At 56.1% G+C, this 24,950-nt stretch overlaps 11 protein-coding genes across 11 annotated transcripts; 6 read left to right on the forward strand and 5 right to left on the reverse strand.

The window, feature by feature from the left end:
• Positions 1 to 22: 22 nt before the first annotated feature.
• Positions 23 to 5,647, reverse strand: PHYSODRAFT_519134 (hypothetical protein; the record flags this gene model as incomplete). Its single annotated transcript, XM_009535371.1, has 8 exons — positions 23 to 280; positions 349 to 431; positions 494 to 3,203; positions 3,268 to 3,408; positions 3,473 to 3,550; positions 3,618 to 5,004; positions 5,075 to 5,460; positions 5,552 to 5,647. The coding sequence occupies 8 exons, from the start codon at positions 5,645 to 5,647 to the stop codon at positions 23 to 25; spliced, it is 5,139 nt and encodes a 1,712-aa protein (XP_009533666.1).
• A 782-nt stretch (positions 5,648 to 6,429) lies between these two features.
• On the forward strand, positions 6,430 to 8,376 carry PHYSODRAFT_317909 (hypothetical protein; the record flags this gene model as incomplete). Its single annotated transcript, XM_009535372.1, has 2 exons — positions 6,430 to 6,514; positions 6,599 to 8,376. The coding sequence occupies 2 exons, from the start codon at positions 6,430 to 6,432 to the stop codon at positions 8,374 to 8,376; spliced, it is 1,863 nt and encodes a 620-aa protein (XP_009533667.1).
• A 123-nt stretch (positions 8,377 to 8,499) lies between these two features.
• On the reverse strand, positions 8,500 to 8,937 carry PHYSODRAFT_355308 (hypothetical protein; the record flags this gene model as incomplete). Its single annotated transcript, XM_009535373.1, has 1 exon — positions 8,500 to 8,937. A coding segment is annotated over one exon (388 nt), but the record flags the coding sequence as incomplete, so codon positions are not given.
• Positions 8,938 to 9,322: 385 nt separating this feature from the next.
• PHYSODRAFT_464988 (hypothetical protein) lies at positions 9,323 to 9,988 on the forward strand (the record flags this gene model as incomplete). The annotated part of the gene is made up of 1 exon (XM_009535374.1): positions 9,323 to 9,988. A coding segment is annotated over one exon (666 nt), but the record flags the coding sequence as incomplete, so codon positions are not given.
• A 309-nt stretch (positions 9,989 to 10,297) lies between these two features.
• PHYSODRAFT_520825 (hypothetical protein) lies at positions 10,298 to 11,727 on the reverse strand (the record flags this gene model as incomplete). Its single annotated transcript, XM_009535375.1, has 3 exons — positions 10,298 to 10,831; positions 11,048 to 11,509; positions 11,623 to 11,727. The coding sequence occupies 3 exons, from the start codon at positions 11,725 to 11,727 to the stop codon at positions 10,298 to 10,300; spliced, it is 1,101 nt and encodes a 366-aa protein (XP_009533670.1).
• Positions 11,728 to 12,986: 1,259 nt separating this feature from the next.
• On the forward strand, positions 12,987 to 14,310 carry PHYSODRAFT_563743 (hypothetical protein; the record flags this gene model as incomplete). Its single annotated transcript, XM_009535376.1, has 2 exons — positions 12,987 to 13,219; positions 13,290 to 14,310. The coding sequence occupies exons 1-2, from the start codon at positions 13,098 to 13,100 to the stop codon at positions 14,308 to 14,310; spliced, it is 1,143 nt and encodes a 380-aa protein (XP_009533671.1). The 5' UTR covers positions 12,987 to 13,097.
• An 841-nt stretch (positions 14,311 to 15,151) lies between these two features.
• On the forward strand, positions 15,152 to 17,674 carry PHYSODRAFT_317915 (hypothetical protein; the record flags this gene model as incomplete). The annotated part of the gene is made up of 8 exons (XM_009535377.1): positions 15,152 to 15,258; positions 15,327 to 15,990; positions 16,059 to 16,799; positions 16,871 to 16,933; positions 17,007 to 17,072; positions 17,144 to 17,293; positions 17,371 to 17,439; positions 17,510 to 17,674. The coding sequence occupies 8 exons, from the start codon at positions 15,152 to 15,154 to the stop codon at positions 17,672 to 17,674; spliced, it is 2,025 nt and encodes a 674-aa protein (XP_009533672.1).
• A 435-nt stretch (positions 17,675 to 18,109) lies between these two features.
• Positions 18,110 to 19,425, reverse strand: PHYSODRAFT_520722 (hypothetical protein; the record flags this gene model as incomplete). Its single annotated transcript, XM_009535378.1, has 5 exons — positions 18,110 to 18,136; positions 18,181 to 18,784; positions 18,867 to 18,894; positions 18,963 to 19,242; positions 19,339 to 19,425. 5 exons carry the CDS (start codon positions 19,423 to 19,425, stop codon positions 18,110 to 18,112), a joined length of 1,026 nt encoding a protein of 341 aa, XP_009533673.1.
• Positions 19,426 to 19,626: 201 nt separating this feature from the next.
• PHYSODRAFT_519029 (hypothetical protein) lies at positions 19,627 to 21,813 on the reverse strand (the record flags this gene model as incomplete). The annotated part of the gene is made up of 4 exons (XM_009535379.1): positions 19,627 to 21,018; positions 21,127 to 21,384; positions 21,463 to 21,667; positions 21,764 to 21,813. The coding sequence occupies 4 exons, from the start codon at positions 21,811 to 21,813 to the stop codon at positions 19,627 to 19,629; spliced, it is 1,905 nt and encodes a 634-aa protein (XP_009533674.1).
• Positions 21,814 to 22,817: 1,004 nt separating this feature from the next.
• On the forward strand, positions 22,818 to 23,264 carry PHYSODRAFT_458989 (hypothetical protein; the record flags this gene model as incomplete). Its single annotated transcript, XM_009535380.1, has 1 exon — positions 22,818 to 23,264. A coding segment is annotated over one exon (447 nt), but the record flags the coding sequence as incomplete, so codon positions are not given.
• Positions 23,265 to 23,534: 270 nt separating this feature from the next.
• On the forward strand, positions 23,535 to 24,911 carry PHYSODRAFT_304629 (hypothetical protein; the record flags this gene model as incomplete). The annotated part of the gene is made up of 1 exon (XM_009535381.1): positions 23,535 to 24,911. The coding sequence occupies one exon, from the start codon at positions 23,535 to 23,537 to the stop codon at positions 24,909 to 24,911; it is 1,377 nt and encodes a 458-aa protein (XP_009533676.1).
• Positions 24,912 to 24,950: the final 39 nt, after the last annotated feature.

The raw sequence follows: 24,950 nt of genomic DNA on the forward strand, positions 1-24,950 counted from the left end.
GGCTGTGGCGTCCTATGCTATCCTATCCTATGGTGAAAACGCGCGCGTCGCGCTGCTTCTTGGGGCGGCCGCTGGGCTTCTTGATCTTGTTCTTGTACTCCTCCATGTACTTCTTCTCGAGCTGCCGCTTGATGCGCAGCCACTCGGCCACTTGGCGCTGGATGCGGCGCGCGCCGAAGTATTGGTGCGCCGTGAACTCGATGCGGCGCTTGGCCCCAGGCACGCCCGAGTTGCTCGGGTCTTGGTCTGGAGGCATGTCGGAGATGGTGCCGGCGTTGAGCTAGAAGACCAAATAGTAAGGTGAGATTTTGTGTTGAATGCCGAGATGATGAGGTAGGGTCAACGTACTTTGACCATCTCGCGCGTCATGGCGAGCAGCACGTCCCGGAAGTGGACGTATTCTTCCTCGTACAGTGGTAACTCGAGCTGGCCTGCAACACAGGAAGACTGTAGTTAGCATGAGGAATACCGGACGGCACCCGATCGCAGCAACACTTACACATGTACTTGAAGAAGTGCGCCATGTGGAAGGGCAGCCCGAACTTCCCTAGCGGCGGCTTGAGCAGGTTCACCAGCAGTAGCATCTTGTCGACCTTGACGAAGCCCGTCGCTTTGGGGTCGATGCCGGCCCACTTGGTCTGGAACTCCTCAAGCAGCTCCGGCTCGAACAAAGGCTCGTCGTCTTCATGCGAGAGCGAGAAACCCTCAAGGATAACGGCGATCGTTAGGTTGAGCATGACGTACGTGACCAATAGTGTGAATGTGCAGAAGAACGCGTAGGCGATCGGATTCCCGCAGCCATTCAGCGGTTTGCAGCCGTCGAAGTTGTTGAAGCCGCACATGGTGTCGTCGTACGGGGGATCGTCGACGCAGCCTGGAGTGCTCGAGGCCAAGTCGTGCATGCAACTGTTCCAAGCTTCACCCGTTGCAGCGCGCAGCAGGAAGAGGAAACCCTTACCGAAGTCCTGGAAGTTGGCATGGCTGTCGATGTTGTCCGACAGAGCGACCTTGGCGAAGATCTGCACCCCCATCGTCGAGTAGATGAAGAGCATGAGGAACAAGATAGACGTGATGTTGCTGAGTCCAGGGAGGGCGATGTACAGCGTCAGCAGAATCTGCCGGATGCTTTTGGAGGCCTTGACGAGGCGAAGGATGCGCGTGACGCGGAACACGCGCACGAGCATGGCCAGCGACCGCACCGACGCTCCGGTAAACATCTCGACCACGACACTGAGGAGCGTGCCGAGCACGACAAAGAAGTCGAACTGGTTCCACTGGTCCTCAAAGTACTCCCAGCCAAACGCGATAAGCTTCATCGCCGCCTCCATCGTGAACACAACTGCGAAAATCTCGTTCACAACGTTGATAACGTATTCTTGTAGAGTCGACTCGCCGAAGAACTGAGCAGCCATCAGGAAGGTGTTGACGATGATGCAGATCATGATAAACCACTCGAAGCCCTGCGCCTTGACGAGGAAGAAGATATACCGTCGCCACATCTGCCTCGGGGGTTTGAGAATGCGCACGGGCCCCACCCGCGATGCCGCTTTCTGGGCCTCAACCCACTTCTTCTGCTCGGGTGTGAGCATGAAGTCGCCACCCAGCGCGGCTTTCATGCGGTTGAAGTTGTCGATGATGACACCAACGAAGAGGTTCACGACGAAGAAGCTGCCAACCATGATGAAGAGCACGAAGAACAGCGCCCAGAGCATGTTGTTGTCTCGGATTGGCTGCATGCCGATGCCGTTCGAGTCGATCGCCGCCATCATGACATCGGCCCAGCCTTCCGTGGTGGAAATCTCAAACAACGTGAGCATGGCTGAGCCCACGTTGTTGAAATTCTGGGGCAAGACCGGCCCCCAGTCAGCTCCCCAGCACCCGCAAACATATTCTGAGGTCAAGTCGGAGCTTGAAGCGTTTGGGAAGGAGGTCTCACATGCCGTTCCATTGAACCAACTGCGCTGGAGGTCAGAATCAGCACTCCAGGCTAAAGGCGCCACGAGAAAATCAACTTGAGCGTCAGATAGCGCGCCAAACACGTCCCCTTTGCACGAATTGAAGGTGCCCTTGAGGTAGTTGACTGCCACGATGCTGAAGATGAGGAAAAACAGCATGCAGACGAAGAGCACGTTGATGACCTCGGGGATGGCCTCAAATAACGCGTTCACCACCAGCTTGAGCCCAGGACGTCGACTGATCATACGCAGTGGCCGGAAAGTTCTCAAACCTCTGAGCGATCGAAGAGACTTGAGATTCTTGCCCTTCCCTGACGATTCGGCTACGAGCATGATCAATGAGGAAATCACAATGACGCCGTCGATGATGTTCCAGCTATTGCGCAGATAGGACCCTTTGTGTAGGATCAGGCCCATGGCGACAATCTTGATGACCATTTCAATCGCGAACACGATGGCGAGAGATTTATCCAGTCCTTTCAGGAACGTGGCGAGGCCCGATGAGGGGTCAGCGAGAGGATTGTCGACTGCCAGAGCGATGGACGAGATAACTATGAGACCAAAGACTGTCGAGTCGAAATACGGATGACCCGATAGGTAGCAGGCCAGTCGCCGAATCTTGGACTCCTTGGCAAATAGGAAAAGCGATCTTCCGGCGCTAACAGGTTCAGGTGCCTCTGGCTCAAGAGGCTTTGCATCATTTGTTTCCTCTGCTGGTTCAGCTTGTGGTGGAGCTCCAGTGCCCACTATCATAGCAGACACAATGCTCGCCCGTGAGCTAGCGATGATGCTGTTTCGCGCGCTGTTCATCAGGTTGCGTAAAGACCTTGACCGGAGGCTACCTTGTTTGACGGTTGTCTTGGCCAAGTCAAGTCGCCCCGGTGGCTCGACGTAAACCGTTTTAGCCAGAGGCACACTCGGTGTGAGCTCGTCTGCGAACTTCTCCATGTTGACCACACGAACGTCCTCCTCTTCGCCTTCCTCTTCCATTTCAAGTATCGACTGCTTGCGAACGCCCATCGCAAAAGCTGTCGATACCATCAGAAAGCTTCCTCTTGTGGTCATTGTGCGCTCGTTCTCGGACGTGATGGGGGCCACTTTCATGCTCATGTTCAGGACGGACATTTTCTGGGCGAGTTTCTTCGTCTCTTCTTGCTTCTCCTGCGATTGCTCCTCGTCGTTGTCTCCAAAATTGTCGAGCAGCAAGGCCAAGAACAGATTCATGAGAACAAAGTCCCCGAGAATCACCTGGATACGATACACATCGTAAGATTATGCGGAAGTATCGTCATACTAGACGATGTTGACTTACCAGCGATATGAAGTAGACGCAGGAAAACATGCCGTTGCCGAGAATGGCGTAGTACATGATGCTATTCCAGTTCTCGCCCGTAATAATCTGGAACACAGTGACTGCAGCCCATAAAAGAGTGTCGAAGTTGTTGCGCGGGACCTACAAGTCAGTGCATAATGTTAGTCGCCCGGTGCAATAGCTTCAAACTGGATAAACTCCTTACTGTGCCATCCCAGAACCCTTCAAGCGTGAACGGCGTAGGGTACTCTTCGTCATCAAAGCGCATGGTGTTGCCAAAAAACTGCAGTCATAAGCATATAGTTAGTGTCCTCGAATTTGGATAACCCTGTTGCCGCACGCAGAGTTACCTGTACGCCCACCAACGCGTAAATGTAGATAAATAGGAATAGTAGCACACCGAAGTTTGTGATACTGGCGACAGCTCGCGCAATCATCTCCAGCAACTCGCGCAAGGATTTCCAATCTCGTGCAAGCTTGAAAACGCGGAAAAGCCGAAATGATCGCAAAGCTGAGACTGCGCCTTTCTTAGGAGGGTTGCTCGACATAAATGACGGTGGCGATGCTATCGTCTCAAGAAGCCCCATGGTCACGATGAACGCATCGAAGAGGTTAAACTTGTCGCGCGAGTATTGGCGCAACCCAAGGCCAAACAGCTTCATCACCATCTCCACGACAAAGACACACGAGAGAGCAAAATTAACGATTTCGAGGTCTTCGTCCATTTTCGTGGGCATCGGGTAGTGATCCAGCGCTAGAACCGCCGTGTTCGCCATAATTACAGCCATAATAAAGCCCGCAAAAAGTTTGTGCGACACAACAGCATTGAGCCAGTGCTCCCGAGCCTGCTTCTCCGCGTTTTCCCTCTCCAGCTTCGCTCTTCGCTCTTCCTCGCGCTTCTGTGCTGCTGTCTTCCCTGGTTTCTGGTCGAGATTGAACTCTTCTGAAATGACTGCCAGGGTCAAGTTCATCACGAAAAACGATGCGAAGATGATGAGAACTACGAAGAAGACCGCCCCGATGGTCGGCTGCGAGGAATCCATCACCATGTACATGATGCTCGTCCAACCTTCTTGTGTAATCGACTGGAAAATGGTGAAGAATGCTCGCCCGATGTTGTCAAACGTCGTGAGCCCCCAGTCCAAGCTAGGGAGATACAACGCGTAATCCATCGCCTTGCGGTGATTGAATCGGGGGTTTCCAAATGCGTCGTAGTCAGAGCCACAGGTCATTCCGTTGTTGCATCCATGGTTTCCCGCCTGCCCTTCGGCAGCGCACAGCAATTCGTCGTCCTCGTCAACAGGCCAGAAGCAATCCTGAGCGGTATTCCAAGGAGAAGTCTCTTTCGTGTAGTCGCCAGTAGAGCTCTCGTAATCTAGTAATGGACCGTCGATACATCGATAAGTCGCCAAATTCGCCTTGGCCTGGTCAATGTAGTCGCGGGGGACTGGCCAGATCGTTTCGTTCGCATCGTCGAGGGGTAGTTTGATTGGAAGTGGCGTCACGCGACATCGACGATTCATGGAGCCGCCAAAAAGTTGGATGCCGAGAATCCCGAAAATGAAGAAGACGAAGATCTGAAGAATCACAACGTTTCCGAGAGCTGGCAAGGCCTTCAATAGTGCGGCGATGAGGCGCCTCATTCCGGGGATAACTGAGAGCGACCGCAGCGGTCGGAGCACTCGAATCGTTCGGATGGCTGACACGTTTGGCATTCCTGGCAGAGATGCAACAAGACTAACAAACAGAAAAAGTGTAAGTAAGTGCACTCATACGCCAACCTAGCAGCACTTTTAGAGTTTCGTACCTGGAAACAACCACCAGAAAGTCGAGGATATTCCACGCATCTTGTTCGTAGGAGCCATGGCCCTGGAGCCCCATGGCGACGATTTTTAGCACGCACTCGGTCGTGAATATGATTGTGAAGGGCAGCTCGGACACCTCGACGATGTGATTCTGTAGCGAGTACGCGTCGACGAGCGCTCCGTCCTCGTATTTTTTGCCCGAGCTGGTGGGGTTCAAGTCGCTGTCCACCACCGAAAAGTCTGATAACCCGAGTATCACCGAGTTGGCAATGATGGCCGCTATGATGAAGCGGTCGAAGTATCTGTGCGTCACCACGCGTATACACCACAGACGTATCCAGTTGTCTCGTGGCAAAAAGTGCCAGATAACGTAGTCCGCGCCGAATCTCTGAGCGTCAGCATCGTCAAGCTGTTCGTTAGTACCGCTAAAAAGGTGCTTTTCGTCGCAGTATCGCTCGTACCTTTGGCGGCTCGACGACTCTGAGTCGCCTCTTTAGATCTGTAGCGTGTTGTGTCGTGCCGGTCATCGGCTGTTGAGTTGGCGGTGGGGCTCCTGCTTCTGGTGGAGGAGTCATGGTCGTGCGGGGAATGTCGGGAATCAACGCAAACGCATCCTTTTCCAAGGAGCCACCAGAAGCTGTCGGCGCGACCGCAAACCCGCGCTTAATTCTGCCTGATCGATGCCCTAGCGCGTGCGGGACGGACGAACGCTCGACGGCCCCGGACGCTGAACCGTAGCACGAAATGCCCGTGGTCGGTGATTCGGCACAACGAGGCTGAGCGAAAGGAGTTACGGCCGCTCGACCAGACGAGCAAGCCTGGCAGGAATAGGCGAGTTCTGCTCCTTTGCTCGAGCCAAACGTGGACACATACACAACTAAATATACGATTCTTCGTGGCAGCTCAGCCCTCATGATATCCTAATGCGAGCATTCCCAATAACTTCAATCACCCAATGGCTGCCTTGTGCTTCTCATCATACTTGGAAGTAGTAGTACAAGCGTAGTCGTGTAGCTAATTAGAGCTAGACTTACACGAATGCAGCCTTTACAGGCAATTTGGCGTACGTCTGTCTACCGGTGGAACGTTTGTGTCCGCCAGCTTTCTCGCTCTATCGCCAGCGTATTAGGCCAAACCATGCTGCACCAGCAGAGTTGATACCCGGTTAGTTGCCACCAACGCCCAGGTTTAACTCAAAACTTACGATAATTCTGGTCTTCGCCAACAAAGTCGAAAATAGCGCGCATGCGGGCAAACAGCTATCAATACAGACGCAGCCCACGGCATGCGCATGGCATGCATGCGTATCACCAAGTTTCCAGCGAGGTGCCTTCATGCTGTGTGGCGATTGTGGAGCATGGGAGGCGTCTGCGGTACCCAAGCCAACAGATACGTGGAGGTCCGCAGAGTGTTCGAGGGAAGTCTGTTTCTCCAGCTCATCGGCGCAGACAGCACGCAAACCATTATCCAGCACGCGCAAGTGCGTAAAGTTGCCTCGGAACCCAGCCATCGCACGTCGATTGCAGCCCAGGCCAAGCAGCTCGCCGTGATTTTTGACGGCTGCGTGAGTCTTTTCGACGCAAACGGCAAAAATTCGCTCAACATTCGCGCGCTCATGCCTCTCGGACGCAGTCCTCGGATCATGGTGCCCCATAGTCCTGACGCCGCGTACGCTCTTGGCTCCAAGTTTGAAGGAGAAGTGATCCTCACTTCGGAGGTATTTCTCTTCTGGAAATCTGACAGGGAAATCGTCTGTCGATACGTGACTGAGGGTGCAGGGCACGAGGTTGTCCTGCAGTCGACCATGTGCGCTCAAGTGGAGCTGCAGAACCTATCTCAATATCTGCTGCTGCCTCCCCACTCTCTGCCTGATGTCGTAGAGAGCAAGAAAGACTCGTCGCTCAACGCGCTCACCAATGCGGATTTCATCGGTCTCCTCGGTACCATCCCGTTCTTCGCGAACTTGCCAAACGACAAGCTCTCTCTGCTGACCGAAATGTCCACAATCCGCGTCTACCCGAGCAACAGCGTCATCTTCCGCGAAGACGAAGGCATCAGCACCCAAATGTTCGTGACTCTGGCAGGGTCAGTAGAGGTGACAAGCTCCAGAGCAGCTACCCCCTTGGCGAAGCTAGAAGCGGGGTCCTTCTTCGGAGAAATGTCGCTCCTTATCAACATTCCTCGCGCAGCAACCGTCAAGGCACTTGAGAGCTGTATGCTGATGAGTATCGAGAAAAAATCCTTCCATACACTGCTGGATCAATGCCCCGATGTGCAAGTAAGCGTCAGCAAGCTTCTCAAAGAGAGATTACTCTTGAAGGCCATCGTGAGTGGAGTGCTGCCCTTCCTCGAGTCAATACCCAGCGAACGAATGATCCGCTTCAGCCACGAGCTCGACATCGAAGACCAGGTCCACAAAAACGACGTTGTGCTGCGACAACCAGATGAGCACTACCCACATGAGCCAAGATTTGTCTTCTTGGTGTACGGCGCGCTTGAAATCACGTCCAAGCAGCGGAAGCCTAGCAAATTCGGGCTGGACAACAGCGTCTTCCTCACACCCGGGTGTTATCTGGGTCCATTCACCTTCGAACGGCTGAACTTGCGCAAGGGGAAAGTGCTCGCTCGCTCTGCTGCAGTGCTGCTTACCTGCCCCTTCCACAAGATCCTAGAGCTCTTCGAGGAGTTCCCTGCTGCCGGTGCAGCAGCCAACATCGCTTGGTTCGGGGAGCGGTGTGACTTTGCCAGCGTGTTGCGCCACGGCGTCTTGACTCAGCGGTTCCAGGCGTTTCTCGAGGCCGAACACAGCGACGAGAACTTTCTGTTCTTCCTGGACATTGAGAAGTTCCGCGTAGTGGAGGACGACGGCGAGCGGCGCGAACTGTCCAAGCATATCCGAACGCATTATATCCAGCCAGACGCCCCAAAGGAAGTCAACCTGCCTGCGGGGATCCGGGACGGACTCTTGGAGACGATGGACAAGCTGGCACCGACGGACGTAATAGGGCCCTCGTTCTTCGACGAGGCCTGCGACGAGATCATGCGGCTCATGGTCAAAGACAGCTTCCCGCGGTTCAAGAAGAGCCTGCACTTCCAGAACGTCGTCGACACGCTGGACCCGCACACGAACCGGAAAGGCTCTCGGCTGGTGGCCGCATGTCACCACTTCCGCGACTCGCTGCAGGTGCTGCGGCCCGGCCACGTCGACATGAAGCACATGCAGCTCGACCGCATGCTGAGCACGATCCAGAAATCCCACGCCAGGAAAAAGATCTCCTCGGGCCTGGCCATCTCCCAACAGTAAGCTCAATTAGTGGTCATCGCACCGGGTCGTTCCTTGTCAGCATCAAGTGTACAAAATAATAATACTAACAACTACCATCCAAATACAAGAAAAAAATATCCCCTAGAACAAACAAAACAAAATAAACGGCGTCACAGTCTATTAACCCTCCAGCTCGTCCAACTGCAGCGTCTTTAGGCGGCGATGAGCGTCTGCAGGCACTTGACGACGTCGCCGTCGGCCTCACGCAGATTGCGGTCCGCCTGCTGCGTGGACAGCTCCATCTCGCTGGCCACGAGCGCCACGTCGTCCTTGCTGACCTTGACGGCCGCCAGCTTCTTCTCCAGCTGGCGCTCGGCCTCCTTGTCGGCCTCCTCCTGCTTGAGCAGCGCCTGGAAGGCCTGCTTCATCTTGTTCTCGTCCATGGCCTTCTCCTCCTCGCGGTCCGTGAGCTTCTCCATGGCGCTGCTCTCGTCCTGCTTGCTCTTGGCCTGCTGCGGCTCCTCCTCGTCGTCCGAGCCCGCCTGGGCCTGGGCCTCCGCCTCGGCGGCCGCCTGCTGCTGCTTGTCCTCCTCGGTCATCGTCTAGGTCACTGAAGTCACTGAATGACCAACCGATCCACGTCGACGAAATCGGTATACCGGTCAGTAGATACGGATCGCTTTTGAAAGGGCTTGACCCTTATCCTAGTATCGGTGTGTTACCGGTAAATAATAAACGTGTTTACAAGGGAATATATTGCCACAGGTTCATTGCCATACAAATCTTTGAAAATGACTCGTCGCGTCGGTTACTGCATCAAGTCCGTCAGGTTTCCGACGGTTTGACGCACGACGGTACAACAAGATCCTGCTCGAACGCGATCCAACGGCCGGAGATTTGCGACCACAGACTCCACTTGCGCTTCCGCCTTCGCCGCCGCACGTTCATCTCTTCCCCTCCTCCTCGCCTCCCCATGTTCTCCCGCGTGTCCCGCCGCGTCGCCTCCGCCGCCAAGCGCAACGCCGCCCGCACCTTCGCCACGCAGGCGCGCGCCGCCTCGGCCATCAAGACGCCCGCCGCTCTGGCCGTGGCCGCCGCTGCTGGTGTGACGGCCTTCGCGCTGACCGCCGCCCCCGCGGCCGAGAACAAGGCCGCGGCCAAGCCCTCGACGCCCCTGGCCGGCGTGCCCGGCACGTCCAAGGAGCGCACGTTCATCGCCATCAAGCCCGACGGCGTGCAGCGCGGCCTCATCAGCGAGGTGATCGCCCGCTTCGAGAAGAAGGGCTACAAGCTCGTGGCGCTCAAGCTCATGACGGCGACCGAGGAGCGCGCCAAGAACCACTACGCCGACCTGTCGGAGCGCCCCTTCTTCCCCGGTCTCGTCAAGTACTTCACCTCGGGCCCCATCGTCTGCATGGTCTGGGAGGGCACGGACGTGATCCTCACGGGCCGCAAGATCCTGGGCGCCACCAACCCCAACCAGGCCGCCCCCGGCACCCTGCGTGGCGACAACTGCATCTCCACGGGCCGCAACCTCGTCCACGGCTCGGACGGCCCGGACTCGGCCAAGCACGAGATCACCATGTGGTTCAAGCCCGAGGAGGTCAGCAACTACGAGCGCGCCCTCGACTCGTGGATCGTCTCGGACAACTAGGCGACCACTTCGAAGCTGGGCTGCTGACGGAATGCAGAAGTCATGCAACGCAACCTCTCGTGTAGCTTGCTCCCATACAGTAAAACAATAAAATTGACGCCAAAAGCTAAAAGTTGCTATTGCAAGAAGATCTGTTTCGTGCATTGACAAGAGTCCCAGGCATCACGAACGTGCTGTTGGGCACTACGGTAGCGGGTGCATTGAAGTGCTTATACTACTAACGTTAGTAGTACATGTTAGCTCTCCTGGGCGTTCGGGGGCGCTTGGCGTTTCTTCGTTTAAAGGGAGATGAGCAAACTATTGCTTCTACTCGGCACTGATCAGCAATGGCATCTCTTCGCTATTCGCGCTCGAGTCACCCTCACTGGATGCCACCGACTCCCCGTAGTCGTCGGTGTCGTATCCGTCTAAGCCCAGCGATCGAGGATCTACTCGCCGAGACTCCCGGGATCGCGTGAGAGCTGCTCGCCTGAAGCCGAAGAACGTTGTCGGTAGGCGTGTTGAATCCACACGGTCGAAGCGCCATCCAAGGTGCTGGTAGCACGAGTCACAATGCGTAATACTCCAAGCGTAACCTGCAAACCAGGTATCCTGCGTGCTCCGGTACATATCAACAAACACATGCGCACGGTCCACCTCGCGCAGTGTCAGCACCTGGAAGACGTGGCCACCAGGATTGACGAAAGTGCCTCCAGCTGCACCACGCGCCGTCATACTGAAAATCTCGCGAGTGTTCGCAAGGAAAGAGCCGCACGTGGAGCAGAAGATATCCTCCTCGACTTGTTGAAGGAGCTCAATCTCACGTCGCAGAATTCGCACAGTGGAGTTCATACTCAATAACTCCAGACGCTGGGTCGTGTCAAGCGGCAGGTTCCCAGCCACCCAGTACGCAAACAAATTCGGGTCCTGCCGATCACTTGGTAACGCCAGATAATGCACCAACGATGCCTTCTCGTTTTCCTCTTCATCTCCGTCCTCATTTGATCCTTCCGCTCGCGGCTTGCGAAACCAATCACCGTGGATATTGGACAGCAGCATGTTCTGGATCTTCTGGACCAACACACTCGCATCGTACAACGCAAAGGTGTTGCGGCCCCAAAACGCCGGAAACTGTCGCCCCCGCAGTCTGCGCAGACTTCGCTTCTTGCGTTGCTGGCTGCTTTGCTCCGCCTGATCGTCCTGCTGGTCCTCGCGATGCCAGCTCAAAGTATCAAACGGAATCGGCTGCGCTCGGTCCTGCGGTAGGATCTCCACCTCCCCCCACAGGATCGAGGCGGTCGGCTCCGCCCGCAGTCGCTGCTTCAGACGGAAGCGCTGCCTCGCTTTGCCCGTCATCCGGGCGCTGCGGTCCTCCACGCTGAACCTCTCGATGCGCACCGTCGAGCCAAACTGCGTCCCGGTCTGGTGTGGAGGCAGCACAGCCAGCAGCACGCCCTCCGTCGACAGCAAGTCGCAGATGCCGCCGAGCGTCGAGTCCGACAGCATGCGAAGCGGCAGGTCATCGCCTGGGAACAAAACCTGAGCGGACACGGTCGCAGCAACTGTTAGCACCTTTTGAGCGGCTCTAAGCGTGGAGATTCGCAGCTGGGGCGTACAATGTCCGGCAGGTAAATGAGCGGAAGCGTCAGGACTTTACCGTCCGGGTGGATGAAGAGCTGCCGGTGGTCCACAGCCTCCAGCGTCCCCAGATACGCGTGGACGTCTCCGTCTGCATCGACACCATCGACTGCAGCCATTTTCGCCGAGTTTTGTTGTGTGAGTTGTGTTCACCACATCAAGGATACCTTTCAGCCAATCGCGAGTCCGTAAATACCACTTCAACCTGTCAAGTTTTGCTGATGGACGTGTGCTATGATAACGATTCACTGCTCCACTGATAGCGTCCTGGCCTATAGGTACAATGCTAGCTGCGAGTCTGACTGTCTTATCAGTCGGTTGGTGGGCGCTAGCCATTGTACGCTTGATCATAGCGTGAAGAGTTGGCTTTCATCTGGGCACTTCCTATACTTGGTTCTGTGGTGGAGAAGGCAACGAAGTCTTCAAGTTGCCCATCCAAACCGGCGCGCAATAGTAGACCTTTGCCTACGGTATCGCACTACCTAAGCCCTCATGGATCACAGGCTATAGATAAGATAGTCTCCGCCAGTGATTCACGTCGATGTATATGGCGATCGAGGCTAGTGAGCACGACCCAGCTGCGCGCCGTTGTACTCGACACTTCGTTGGGAGCCTATGTTGTAGAGAGTGGGTGAAGGAGAAGTCGATCGAGTGGGCTCAGAAGTGGCCACCGCCGTGCACTGCCAACGGTGGGCATTTTTCTGAAGGGGTCACCTTCAAGATGATCATCCTTCAGCTGGGCGAGCGGATCTCGAGGCGTGCCCACTTCAGTGCCAGGGACGTGATGTTTTGCGCCCGTAGCGTAACATCTGCAGACATCCTCGTGAATTACGGTCAGTGAGGGTGACCAAAGGGAGCCGGGCAGTATCGTTCTCTGCTTGCTGCGTGGGTAACAATTGACCCACCGATAGATGTGTCAGCAACCGACTCCGCTTTTTCGCCGGAGCCACATGACATCCGGCCAGCTGGTGCAAGGGTTCTCAAAATTGTAAAACATGATAATAGGTTATTAACCTCTGATAGCTAAAGTATTTTCTAGTAAATACGCCAATGTGTTGACATAAATGCACGTATAAACATCTCTCTGTAACGATATCAATCCGTAAACTTATAGTACTCTACAATGTACAACTATGTAGTATAGCAGGCCCTACAATCCATCATACAACGCTGGATAGCAGGATCCCGAAATATGCAATCTGTGACGTGTGAGCGCTCTAGGACGTGGGATCAGCTCCCGTGCTCTCGTTCCGTGCATTCTGGGCGGCAGACCTGCTGGTGGGAGAGTGCTGCGTCAAATGGCGCTGGTCAACTCGCGTCTTGTCGTTGACAAACGCTTGGGCTCACTCGGCTCAGCTCCGGTGCCGCCACTTCCGCTTTACTCCGGTCCGCGCCACTCGCCGGAGTCCTCTCTCCTTACTTACTGCGCCTGTGTCAGCAGCGTTAGTACTTACCCACCCACAGCTCCACCTCCACGCGATCAATTATCATGAGCGCCAGCACCTTCGCGCCCCCAGCCACTTCAACATGGTCGACGGTCCGCCCCTCGGCCAAGCGGAGCTGGCACGCCACCATCGACCTCAGCGCCCGACGCTCCGTGCTCCTCCACATGTACGTTTGAGTCTCCTTACGCCTGTATCAATATGGCAGGGTAGTGACTATTGTGATGTTGTCACTGCAGTCTGATGCTGCTGAAGGCCAAGTACGGCAAAGTGGACGCCAAGATCTCGTACATCGGCCGCCGCGCCGAGCTGGCACTGTACAGCCAGGCCTTCTCGGCCTGGGAGTACCGCAACCCGCAGACGCTCAGTCGACGTCTCCACTCGCTGGTGGTCAAGCTCCACCTCAACAACCTCGCGGTGATGGAAGAGGCGGCGTTTGCCATGGAGCAAGCGCAGATTTGTCAAGTTGCGGCGTCGCGCAAGCGCAAGTGCAGTGCGATCAACGAGTCGGGCGCCGGCAAGCGCGCTCGCTTCGAGTCCGTAGAGACGGCGGCGGTGGCTAATGCTACCAGTCCGTTGTTCTTCGACGGTAACCGGGACTTGTTGCAGCACGTGTGCTCGTTCCTGGCGGCTCCGGATGTGCTGCACTGCGCGGCTACGTGCTCGCAGGCTGCGACTCAACTGCCGGCATTAGTCACGTCCATTGAAGTGACGACGGTGGCGCTGTCCGAGCTGGCGCCTACCGTCCGTGCGTCGTTCTTCGGCCGTTTCCCCAACCTTGAGAGCTTCGAGTTGACCGGCCGGATGCAAGCGCAGCAGTTCAACTTCCAAGATGAGAAGACGTTGGTGGCACGCAACGTGCTGGTTCGTAGTGTGCTGCACGCCCTGAGCAACGTCCATATGCCCAAGCTGGAGGTGTTTTCGCTCAACTTCTGCTACTCGGAAGGACTGAAGGACCACGTCACGGGCCAAGTGGCCAACGTGCTGGCTGGCCCCTCTAGCAGGTTCCCGAGACTGCACACTTTGTCGCTCGTGGGCAACTGCATCTCGGACGACGGTGTCATGGACCTCTACGATGCCGTCGCCCTTCCGCGTGATCCTACTGCCGGCGCGTCCAACCTGGCCCTGCTGGATCTGTCCCAGAACTTTATCGGCGAACGGGGCCACTTGCAGCTGCAGGAGCTCGTGACGCAGTTTGCTAGTCGCGACTCCGCACTGGTTGTCAACGTCATGAACAACCTGTTGACGGTTGGGGTTTGATGTGGAGTGGTTCTAGCAGGTGTCGCTACTTGTGTGGGTTGTAGAGTGCAGTGTGTGAGTGAGATGTTGCATGTTAAACTAAATGCACTTCGTTCAAATATCAAGAAGGTCCCATGCTTCAGCACGAAGCACGGATTATATTCCGAGTTTAGAGCTATCCTTCCGACTTCAGCTGCTATTGGAAGTCTATTGCCACGAAGTTGTCATAAACACCCGTGGCTAGTGCAAGTAAGACAACACGCACGACGAGAATTACACCTCTCGATAAGGGTTTATCAAGTGGATCACAAATGTTCTTTGACGAAAGCTTGCCCTTTCGAATCGAGAAAGTTCCGACAAAACACCGAAATCTAAGAGCTCGGTTTTTTCTAGTGGCACCACCACGAGGTTCGTCTTGCCGCCCTAACAAAATACACCAGAGATTCAAACTAAAGAAAAAAAGAATAGGAGATAACTTCTGTATATCCATCGAGGCATCCGTTGAAACGGACGACTTGCTCCAAGAGTCGAGGCGAGCTCATGTGCCAGGCGGTTGGTTTGCCTCCGACCTTTCAATTGTCAGAGCGATTCCCGATCCCGGCGAGCGTAATTGGCGATCGATCCATCCACTTGCACTCGCCTCGACGCCTTTGGGTATCGTCGAGGGGACAAGCTGACGGATGTCAAGCACGCGCGGCAACTATGGTATGCATGTCGACACGGCTTGGTCAATTAACTGGGTCAAACGTTTGCACTAACTCCAATGCTCCTCTTGCTGTGAGCAGATGTGTGGTACCGCGCGAACTCGCCCGAGCACTACGACAAGCTGCTGCGAGGCGAGCGGCCGTTAGTGGAGTTGACCATGCGCCAGCTCTGCGTTCGCTCGCTTCGACTGTGCAAGCAGCTCCCCAACTCTCCGATCACTTGGCTCTTCCTGGTCCTCTTGGGCTCCATGGCTGCAGCCTACGGGTAAGTTCATCCCACACACCCGCCAACATCCTCAGCCTCATCCTAACGCTGCTTTTGTGAATGTAAAGTTTGCTGGTCGACAATTGGGTCCGAACGCTCTTCAGGTTCCGCCGGATCATCATCGAGTCTGTCGGGACGGACTCCTTCGCCGGGTTCTTGTGCTGGCTGTGCTGGTGCATCACGCTGGCCATGCTGGCGACTTGTTGCGGCCACTTCATCTCGCCCGCGTCGGACGGGTCGGGGATCCCCGTCATGCGGGCGCTCTTCGCGGGCGTGTACCAAAACCCGGGCGACATGTTGTCGTTCCGCACGCTCGTAGCCAAGTCGCTGAGCACGGTGATCGCCTCCGGCTCGGGTCTGTCGGTCGGTCGAGCGGGGCCTTTCACACACCTCATGGCAATGATCGGCTTCCTCATGAACAAGTTGGCCCTGTTCCGCCGCGTCAACTTCGGGCAGGAGAACTACAACTTCATCCGCGCAGCTGTGGCCTGCGGCACGACCGCCAACTTCGGAGCGCCGCTCGGCGGGCTGCTCTTCAGCATCGAAGTGACGGCCAAGTACTACGAGATCAAGTGTCTGTGGGAAGGCATTATCTGCTCCTCCATCTGCATCCTCGTGTTCAACGTCATCACGTTCATCAAGCGCGACGTGCTCTTTGAGCGGACCACGTTCGCCGGCTTCGACATGGACTACGAGATCTTTGCGTTCGTGCTGCTTGGAGTCGTCACCGGCGTAAGTATCATACAAACCCTGTCATCAAAGGTTTGGCCACTAAAACATTTTTTGTTTTTATTTTACAGATTGGCGCAGGACTCTTCTGTCGGATGGCAGTGCTGCTCCGGTGGACGCAGATGAGGCTGTTCGCCAAGCTTGGCCTGAATGGTCCTTCGCTCAAGCGCCGAACCGTCCACATTGTCTCAATCTGCGTGGCTACCGCTGTGTTGACGTACCCGCTCGGCATCATGCGTCTGTCGGATCGGTCGATCGTCAACGAGGTGTTCCGCGACCAGAACTTGAGCTTCCCGCAGTGGACGCAGATCTCGGACTACCCGCAAGTGACGCTCTTTGTCTACATCATTCTCAAGTTCCTGACGTCGCTGCTGCCGTGTGGTGCCCCCATATCGGTGGGTGTCTTCGGACCTCTGTTCACCATCGGCGCGGGCGTTGGGCGGCTGTATGGCGAGACCCTCATGAGGTACTGGAGCCCGACGCAGTCTCCAGCCACCTACGCCGTCGTGGGGGCTGCTTGCTTTGCCGCGTCAGCCACGCAGACCGTCTCCACGGCTGTGATTTTCTTCGAGCTCACGTCGCAACTGAGTCACATGGTCCCCGTTATGACGGCGTGTACCGTGTCCTACTTCGTCTGCGGCGCCATCTCACCTTCGATCTACGACGTCTTGGCGGGGTGGGCGGGGCTCCACGCTGTCTGCTACGACCTGAATGAACACGTCTTGAGTCAGAAGTACGCCCTGGACTACATGAGTCCTGCACCCGTCTTCTTCACAAAGGAGACGACGTACGAGGAGGCGATCCAGGCTCTGGTAAGTGACCAAAACGATGTGCTGAGTATATTTCGGAGGTCTGTAGCTGACAAGCGTGGTCTTCCGTGCAGAATACGCACAAGAAGGAAGAATACTTCCCTGTGTGCGACGGCGCTGAAACGCAGCTATTGATTGTAAGCATGGGGTTAATGGTTTGTCTTCGAGGGATGAGTCGATGATATTCACGCTACTTTTGTTATGTTGCAGGGGTGTCTTCGACGCTACGATCTTGAAATTGCCGTCGCGCGATTCATTGCAGCTCATCGGAAGCAGGTAAGGGGTCACTGGAATTTCGAGTCCGATATGTGGACAAGTTGTGCTGACGAGCACTGTTCCTCCTGCAGATGCCCGATGCCAAGGACCCCAACGTGTCCCTACGAGTCCAGCACTTGGTATCGAAGATTCTCGACATCGACAAGAAGAAGAGCGCCGTGGTCGAGGACTATTCGCTCGTTGACTTCCAACCGAAAGATGCTACATCGCTATCAAGTCCGGTGAGAGAAAGCCCCCTAAAATGACCTAGACTGCGACTCCTCCAAGACTGACGATCATGTCTGTTGCTTCTGTGCAGTTGGAGCTAGGCCCGCCATTCCACGACTACACTTTCACGTCGGTGCCTGTGGAAAGCTATCCGCCTCAGGTAACGTTCAGTTTAACAGCAGCAAGTGCTGATAGTTGTGGCTAACGATGCTCTCATTGCTTGGGCACAGGTGAGCGAGGATGTGAATCTCTACCGCGTACACAAGATCGCGGCCATGAGTTCGTGGACGAAGGTCTACGTAGTAAGACTCAGCAAGCTCCTAGGCGTGATCAACCTCGACTCGTCCCTCACCATGCTCCGCACCGAAGAAGACCCAGTCATGCTTGCTCCATAAGCTTCTACCCCCAGGATCAGCAATAACTAACTCCATACGAATGCATGATGCTTACATCCAATATCTCTAATGGCGCTGGACTTCATAGACAGCCATGGAACGACATACCTCGAGTGCGGTAACCTTCTAGTTCACAACTCCTCCTTCATCCGACCGCGATGTATTGCACATTGTATCGAACCATCGTAGCGAGCAGCAACCTGTTAGCAGATCATGGTAGTGGGCTCCGCAGGTTTCATCTCTTCGGAAGGCACATCAACGGGTATTGCAGGCTTCATCTCGACTTCCAAGGGAAGGGTTTCAGTACTTTCAGAGGTCTTTGGAAACCCATTTTCAGCAGCGGCAGCAGCGGTGATCGACGCGCGTGATCTCGGCGTCCGCTTGCGCTCTTCTCCGTTCGCCTTCAACGCCTTGAGCTCCGGCTTCCGAAGCGGCTCAGCGCACATGCAGCAAAAATTGGCGCTCTCCTGGTGGAATTTCTGGAAGCAGCGTGTGCACTCGAGCACCTTCGTGCACTTGGGGCAATCGACGATCTCCGAGGTGGCTGGTGCAGCCGGTGGGGCGCTCAGCAGCGTCGGACTGGCGATGATTCCGTAGCCGACAAACATGACAATGGTGGCTAGGATCCGCCCCACGATCGTCTGAGGGGAGATATCTCCGTACCCCACCGTCGTGATCGTCACCACCGTCCAGTAAAGACTCACCGGAATGTTACCGAATTGGCGATCCCCTTCAATGAGGTACATCGCCGATCCGATCACCAAGATGATCGTGAACAATGCGACCAGGAAGACGGCAATGTTCCGTCGATTCGTCTCGATGTTGTCGGTCAGCGCAGCGCTGGCGTCCACGAAGCGAGCGAGGCGCATCAGTCGAAACACGCGCATCACGCGGAAGATCCGCAGCACGGCCAAGTGCAGCAGCGGCCGAGCTTCCGGGAAGATATAGCCCACGTACGACGGCACAAGCGCGCACATGTCCACGAAGCCCAACAAGCTGAAGATGAACTTGCCAGGCTTGCGAAGGCATGCGACGCGAAGTCCGTACTCAATCGTGAACAGGATCGTGAAGCCGAGCTCTATCGCCAGCAGATAGTCGCCGATCTGGTCTCTGAACGTGAGAACACAAGCAAGAGACAAATTAGACGGTGTCTTGAACAGCATCCACAGCATAAAACTCGAGCTTTGCGTACCGAATTTCCTTGACGCTATCCATCACAGCTGCATCAAGGACGCGCCATTAGTATTTATTCACCAACAACACTTTCCTAGCACGCGGAAATACTTACCGACCGTAACGCTGATCGTCACCAACGCGATGAGTATAAAGGCCACGCGCTGGCCCATGGGCGTGCTGGTCCGGAAGAGCACCATGTAGACGCCCATCCAGTTCTTCTTGGCGCCTCCTTTCACATCTCGATCCACCAGAATGCCGTTGACGCGGAATTCCACTGGCTCGGCCTCCAGCTCCTCCTCGGGCTTCTTCTTCTTCTTGCGCGGGGACTTGTTGGTCTTGGGTTTCTGACGGGATGGCAGCTCTCCGATCGGCATCACACGCTGTGCTTTGCCCTGGTCGCCAACTCCCTCCGCCGGGTCACTGGATGCAGGAGAAGTTTCATCAACGGGGGCAGTCGAGTCCTCCAGTTCACCTGGTGCGACCTCCACCTTGCTGGAGATCTCCGTGCCATCGACAAGCCCCTTCTTCTCCTCCTTCCGACGCAACTTCCTCTCCAGCCTGCGCTCCGACCCCATCGCGTTGCTACCTGCGCTGCTTCGCTAACTGTGACGCTTTGGCACTCTTGAAAATAGGGACTCGTTTCCAACTGTCAAACATTGCCAACTGTCCAAACATTGCTCGGAAACGGCCGCATGGTGCTCAATGCTTGAGCAAACTGAAGACATCTATCGCCAACAAGATAACATCATTATCACTACTACGCCCAGTACAAAATCCTACGCGACTCGCGCACGCAACTCTTGCTGGAGCGTGCCGTTCTCGAGGCGGACGCTCTCAAGATCGGCAAGCACCTTGTCCAAGTGGTTGCTGCTGTCACGCGCCTCCAGCTGAGAGATCCAGTTCTGCAGGTCGCGAGCTGCGTTCTCCTTCTTCCCGACGTCCCCGACGACCAGAATGAGCTCTTCGAACAGCTCGCGCACTTGCGCGAACTTGCGATAGCACTCGACGTACGCGTCAGCCTTCGCGCTGATGGAGCTTTTGCTCTTGCTCGCCGCGCTGAAGAGCTTCTCCTCTGCGACGGCTTCAGTCCGCTTCAACTTCTCGGACGCCGCGTTCAGCTGCTTTTGAAGCCCCCTGATGTCATCCAAGATCTTGGCGATGTCTTGCTTCTGCTTGTGGACCTGCTTGATGATGTCCATGATCCGCGACGTGTACATGTTGCGTGTCATCGGTCCACCTTCAGCGTTCTTCTTCTTGCCAAGCTTGGTCATTTGCCGCTCTTGAATCTTCTCCAGCGCCCGCATGCTCTCCATCTTCGAGTGAATGACGCCGGTGATCTCCTGCATCTCAGCTCGGAAGGCCTTGATCTCGCGGATGAGCTGTCGGCACCGAGCCTTCCGACTCGATTTCTGCCCTTCGAACTCGGCGTACTCTTTAAGTAGAGGACCACGAGCGATCTCCATTTGCTGGGCTAGCTCCGCCTTCTTTTCTCCATTTGTCTGGCAGATTGCCTCCAGCTTTGCAATATTGGCTTGGGCCTGAGGAAGCATGGCGACGAGTTGCTTTTGTCGGGCCAATTGCTTCTGTATCTCCTGCCCAGTGGCTTGGGTTTCGACGACATGCTGCTCGACCTGTTGGAGCTCGCCACGCTCGCGATCCAGCACCTTGCGCATGGCAGTAATACGACGCTCCGTATCGTCAACCTGCTTTTGCACCTCCTCAAGAGATTGCTCGTCGCTTAGCTGCTGCCCGGTCATCTCTCCTTCCACTCTGCTCGAATCGACGGTGCTCGACCCTGCCGACGACGCCATTGATGCGCCCCTTTCAACAGCCGCTTCAGCACCAACAGCACCGCCCGACGAATTCAACGTAAGCGGTACGTCCGGAAGTGCATTCGCCAGGAACGACTGCGGTTGAATTGCCGCGAACTTGTCGTCCTCCGTCTCAGCTTCTTGAGGAGCGAGAAACTCCGATTCTCCAGCACTTCCTGCACCTTGAAGCGCGGCCTCGATCTCATCTCGTTTCAACGCAACACCAGCCTCTTCCGTCTCAGCCTCCTCTTCAAACTCTTCTTCTCGGAGCAGGACAGTAGACCCACGCTTCGCCGCGGCCAAAGCCTCCAAAAGTGACGCCGGCTTGACCGAGTCACTAGGAAAGTTGTCGAAAAGCTTGCGCGTCGATTTGCCAGGCCGCGCCCACGGCAACTCGAGCGGAGAAGTTTGCAGCGGCAGTCGCTGGAAGCCCTTCAGTCCCTTAATGTCCTCGTTCGGCAGCACATGCAGCGTCTTCTCGCGCTTCCAACCCGAGAAAATGCTCTTAAGTCGCTCATTCTCCAGGACCGAGTCCTGCCACCCCGCAGAATCAGTCCCCGCCGCCACTCTACCCGAAATTTCACTCTTGTTGTCCTCTTCGTCATTTTCCTCCAGCTTCGACCTGGGCAGCTTCCCCACGAGCCACGACAAAATGTTCCGCGTCTCCTTCTCACTCGGATACAGAAAGTGGTTGTAGCCGCAGTCGCCAGCATACCCCAGCTCCTAATTTAAAACAAACAATAAAAATAACATTAGAGGTCGAAATATAACAATATCACGCCTCAACTAAGTATCGCAAACCTTGAGGATATTCGCGAGCTTGGAGCCCACGCGGTGCCTCGCCGCGACGCCCACAGGAGCCCGCGCGTCTTCGGACGGGACAGTGAAGGTCGCGCTGTCGTCTGCGCCCTGTAGACGCGTCAGGAACTTGAGCACGACGACGATAAACGCGTCGGACGAGAGCTCCGCCACCGTCCAGGACGACTCCTGCGCTGCCGGCTCCAACCTGAAGTTTCACCCGTGAAACATTATAATTTTATATGAGAACACCCTCAAGACAAAGGGCAACACTGTGGATATCTCCATCGCCCGGTGTACGCACCAGCCGCTCTGCTGCAGCGCCGCGAAGATGAAGGCGTCGGCCTCGGCCATTTTGTCACTTTATTTTCTGAGAATTGTTTGATTTGGATGCAGCCTGTGGAAACGCATAGATCGACCTCTAGAACGGCATATAGTATCTTGAGCTCGCGACGCTTCGTGATCACAAGGGCACTCCGTAACGCCTCGCCCAGTTCCAGTTACGCCGGGTTGCAGAGGACCAAGCGCCAAGCCTCGAGCCCGAGGCGTACGGCGACCACACAATGGAGACGCAAGGGCAGGCGAGCGCGGTGCAACCAGAGAGTGAGCCGGTTGAGCAGCTGGATGGAGCCACGACCAAGACGCAGCAAGTCGCTACAGAGGCCGATGACGCGCAGGACGACGCTGCTCGCACGCTGTCGGCCGGATTTGAAGCTTCTACAGTGGTGGAGGAGGAGGAGGTAGCAGCCTCTGCAGCCATCTCGGTGGACGTGGAGGCGGCGGCGCTGTCGAGTAGTAGCGGACTGGGTGTGACGTCGCCCTCGTCGTCCATCGAGGTGCTGGTCAAGAAGATGCAGGAGCTGGTGCACAAGTACAAGGGCAGCGCTGCTGCAGATACCGCTACAGTTTTGCAGAATGGGGACGGGGCGAGTGAGCTGCAGCAGCTACGAGACCGGTTGGCAGCGCAGGAGCTGCTGACGCAGCAGCTGATGCAGCGAGAGCAGGAGAGGGAGGCCGAGCGGGAGTACATGAAGAGGAGCGTGCTGTCCCTGCAGCAGGACCTCCTGCGACTCATGAACATCGTCGAGCTGCAGATGCAGATCCCGACAGCCATGTCCATGCCCATGATGCAGATGTCCCCCATGGCTGGGATGGACATGGCCTACCGCGGAGTGTCGCCGAGGTTTGCTGCCCGAGGGTACATGGGCATGAGTCCGACGTCCGTCTCACCTGGGCACAGAGCTGCCGCCATGAAACGTGCAGCTGAAGATGATGACGAGGCTGCTCGACAAATGCAGATGACGGCGGCAGCGCTGATCTCACCGGCGCACGATCCGACGCTGCTGGTGAAGGAGTCGATGTCGCCGCACTGCAAGCGAGCCAAGATCTCGGCGACGAGTGCAGGTACGCCCAACAGTAAACTGAACAAGCGCCAATGGAGTCCTGATGAAGATGGTGCGCTGGAGCTGGCTGTTCAGACCACAAGAGCGAATGACTGGTCGGCTATCGCACGGCTCCTCCCAGGTCGGTGCGGCAAGCAGTGTCGGGAGCGGTGGGTGAACCACTTGAGTCCAGCAGTGAACAAGGAGGCCTGGACAGAGGAGGAGGACCAACTCATCTTCAAGACGCGCGATCGCATCGGGAACCGCTGGGCGGACATTGCTCGACTTCTGCCTGGGCGGACGGACAACGCTGTCAAGAACCGCTACTATTCGACCATGAGGCGCCGCGGACGCCAGCTACGCAGTGGAAGTCACAAGAGTCGATCGCCGGATTCAATGTCCGAGACGTCTGATCTGGCATCGATGGACGACAAGGCGGCACTGGCTGCCTCCCTGTCCTGCTCTCCAGCATCATCGGAGACGAGTGCTGCTGAGCTGCCCATGGGCGACATCTGAAGATGAGAGACGATATGTGCAATTCATATATTAATAGCAGAAGTGAATGTATATTTCTTTGCCTGACAATTGCTGTGATAAGACAAGTGTAGATCTCCGTGAAGGACGTTGCACATGAACGGTCGCACATCCTGGACCAAACCAAGTCTCGTTTTGTAGAGTCCACTACGAACTACGATGGCTACTAGAGCTTTGACTCCATCGTACGCAGCCTCAGCCGTCTCTGGTGGTTTAACTGCGTCCTCTTCCTCTACGTCCTACTCAACCAGTGGCGGCGGCAGTGCTGGAGCAACCGGCAAGTTCCGATGGCGCGTGGATTCCGAGAAGAACGTCGTGGTGTGGAACTTCGAGCGTCGGGGCTGGACCAAGACCGAAGGGGACGACTGGAACATCTACTGGGCCAACAAGACCGCGATCAAGAACATGTTCAACCCCGAGAACGGGGTGCGGCTAGTGGACGGCCAGTACGTCAACCACTTCCCGAACCACTACGAGCTCACGCGCAAAGACCTCATGGTCAAGAACATCAAGCGCTACAAGAAGGAGATGCTAGCGAGCGCGGCCACAAGCGCCGCATCAACTACAGCATCAGATCCAGCGTCCACTCCGGGTGCATCGCCGTCTGTATCGTCCGCCGAAGCGCTCGACTTCCTGCCCACAACGTACACGCTGCCCGCAGACTACTCGCTGTTCGTGGAGGAGTTCCGCCGCAACCCGAACGTCATGTGGATCATGAAACCTTGCTCCAAGGCGCAGGGCAAGGGCATCTTCATCATCAACAAGCTCTCTCAGACCAAGAAGTGGGCCAACCAGCGGTGGACCAACATGCCGATCAAAGAGGGATACGTCGTGTCTCGCTACATTGAGAACCCGCTGCTGGTCGGGGGCAAGAAGTTCGACCTGCGCATGTACGTGCTGGTGCTGTCGTACCGCCCCATGCAGGCGCTGGTGTACCGCGAAGGCTTCGCTCGCTTCTGCAACGTGAAATACTCGGCAGCGGCGGACGACATGGACAACCCCTTCATGCACCTCACGAACGTCGCTGTCCAGAAGAACAACGAAGACTACAACAGCAACCACGGAGGCAAGTGGAGCGTGGCCAACCTCTGCCTCTACGTGGAGGCCACCCGCGGTCGCGGAACCGGAGACAAACTACTGCGAGACATCCACGCAGTCATGCTGCACGCGTTGAGGGCCGTGCAGAACGTCATTATCAACGACCCGCACTGCTTCGAGTGCTATGGCTACGACATCATCGTGGACGAGAACCTCAAGCCGTGGCTCGTGGAAGTGAATGCATCTCCATCGCTCTCGACCACCACGCGGGAGGACCGCAACATGAAGAGTCGACTGCTGCGAGATGTTTTGGAGCTGGCTGTGGCAGCCGATGCTGGACCTGATCAGCGCCGCGCGGTGCTTCCACCCCCTACTCTCAGTCCGACCACGGGCTTCATGTGGCTACTCAATGAGACTGCTCAGCTCGAAGCTGATCGACTGAGAACTGATGCACTCCGTAAAAACGCCAAGCGAGCGTCGAGTGCTCAATGGAGGTGACTTCATGGTTTAAAGAACTGGGACCTGAATTTTAGCTAG

The sequence above is a fragment of the Phytophthora sojae genome (assembly GCF_000149755.1).
Source record: "Phytophthora sojae unplaced genomic scaffold PHYSOscaffold_8, whole genome shotgun sequence".
Taxonomy (NCBI): domain Eukaryota; phylum Oomycota; class Peronosporomycetes; order Peronosporales; family Peronosporaceae; genus Phytophthora; species Phytophthora sojae.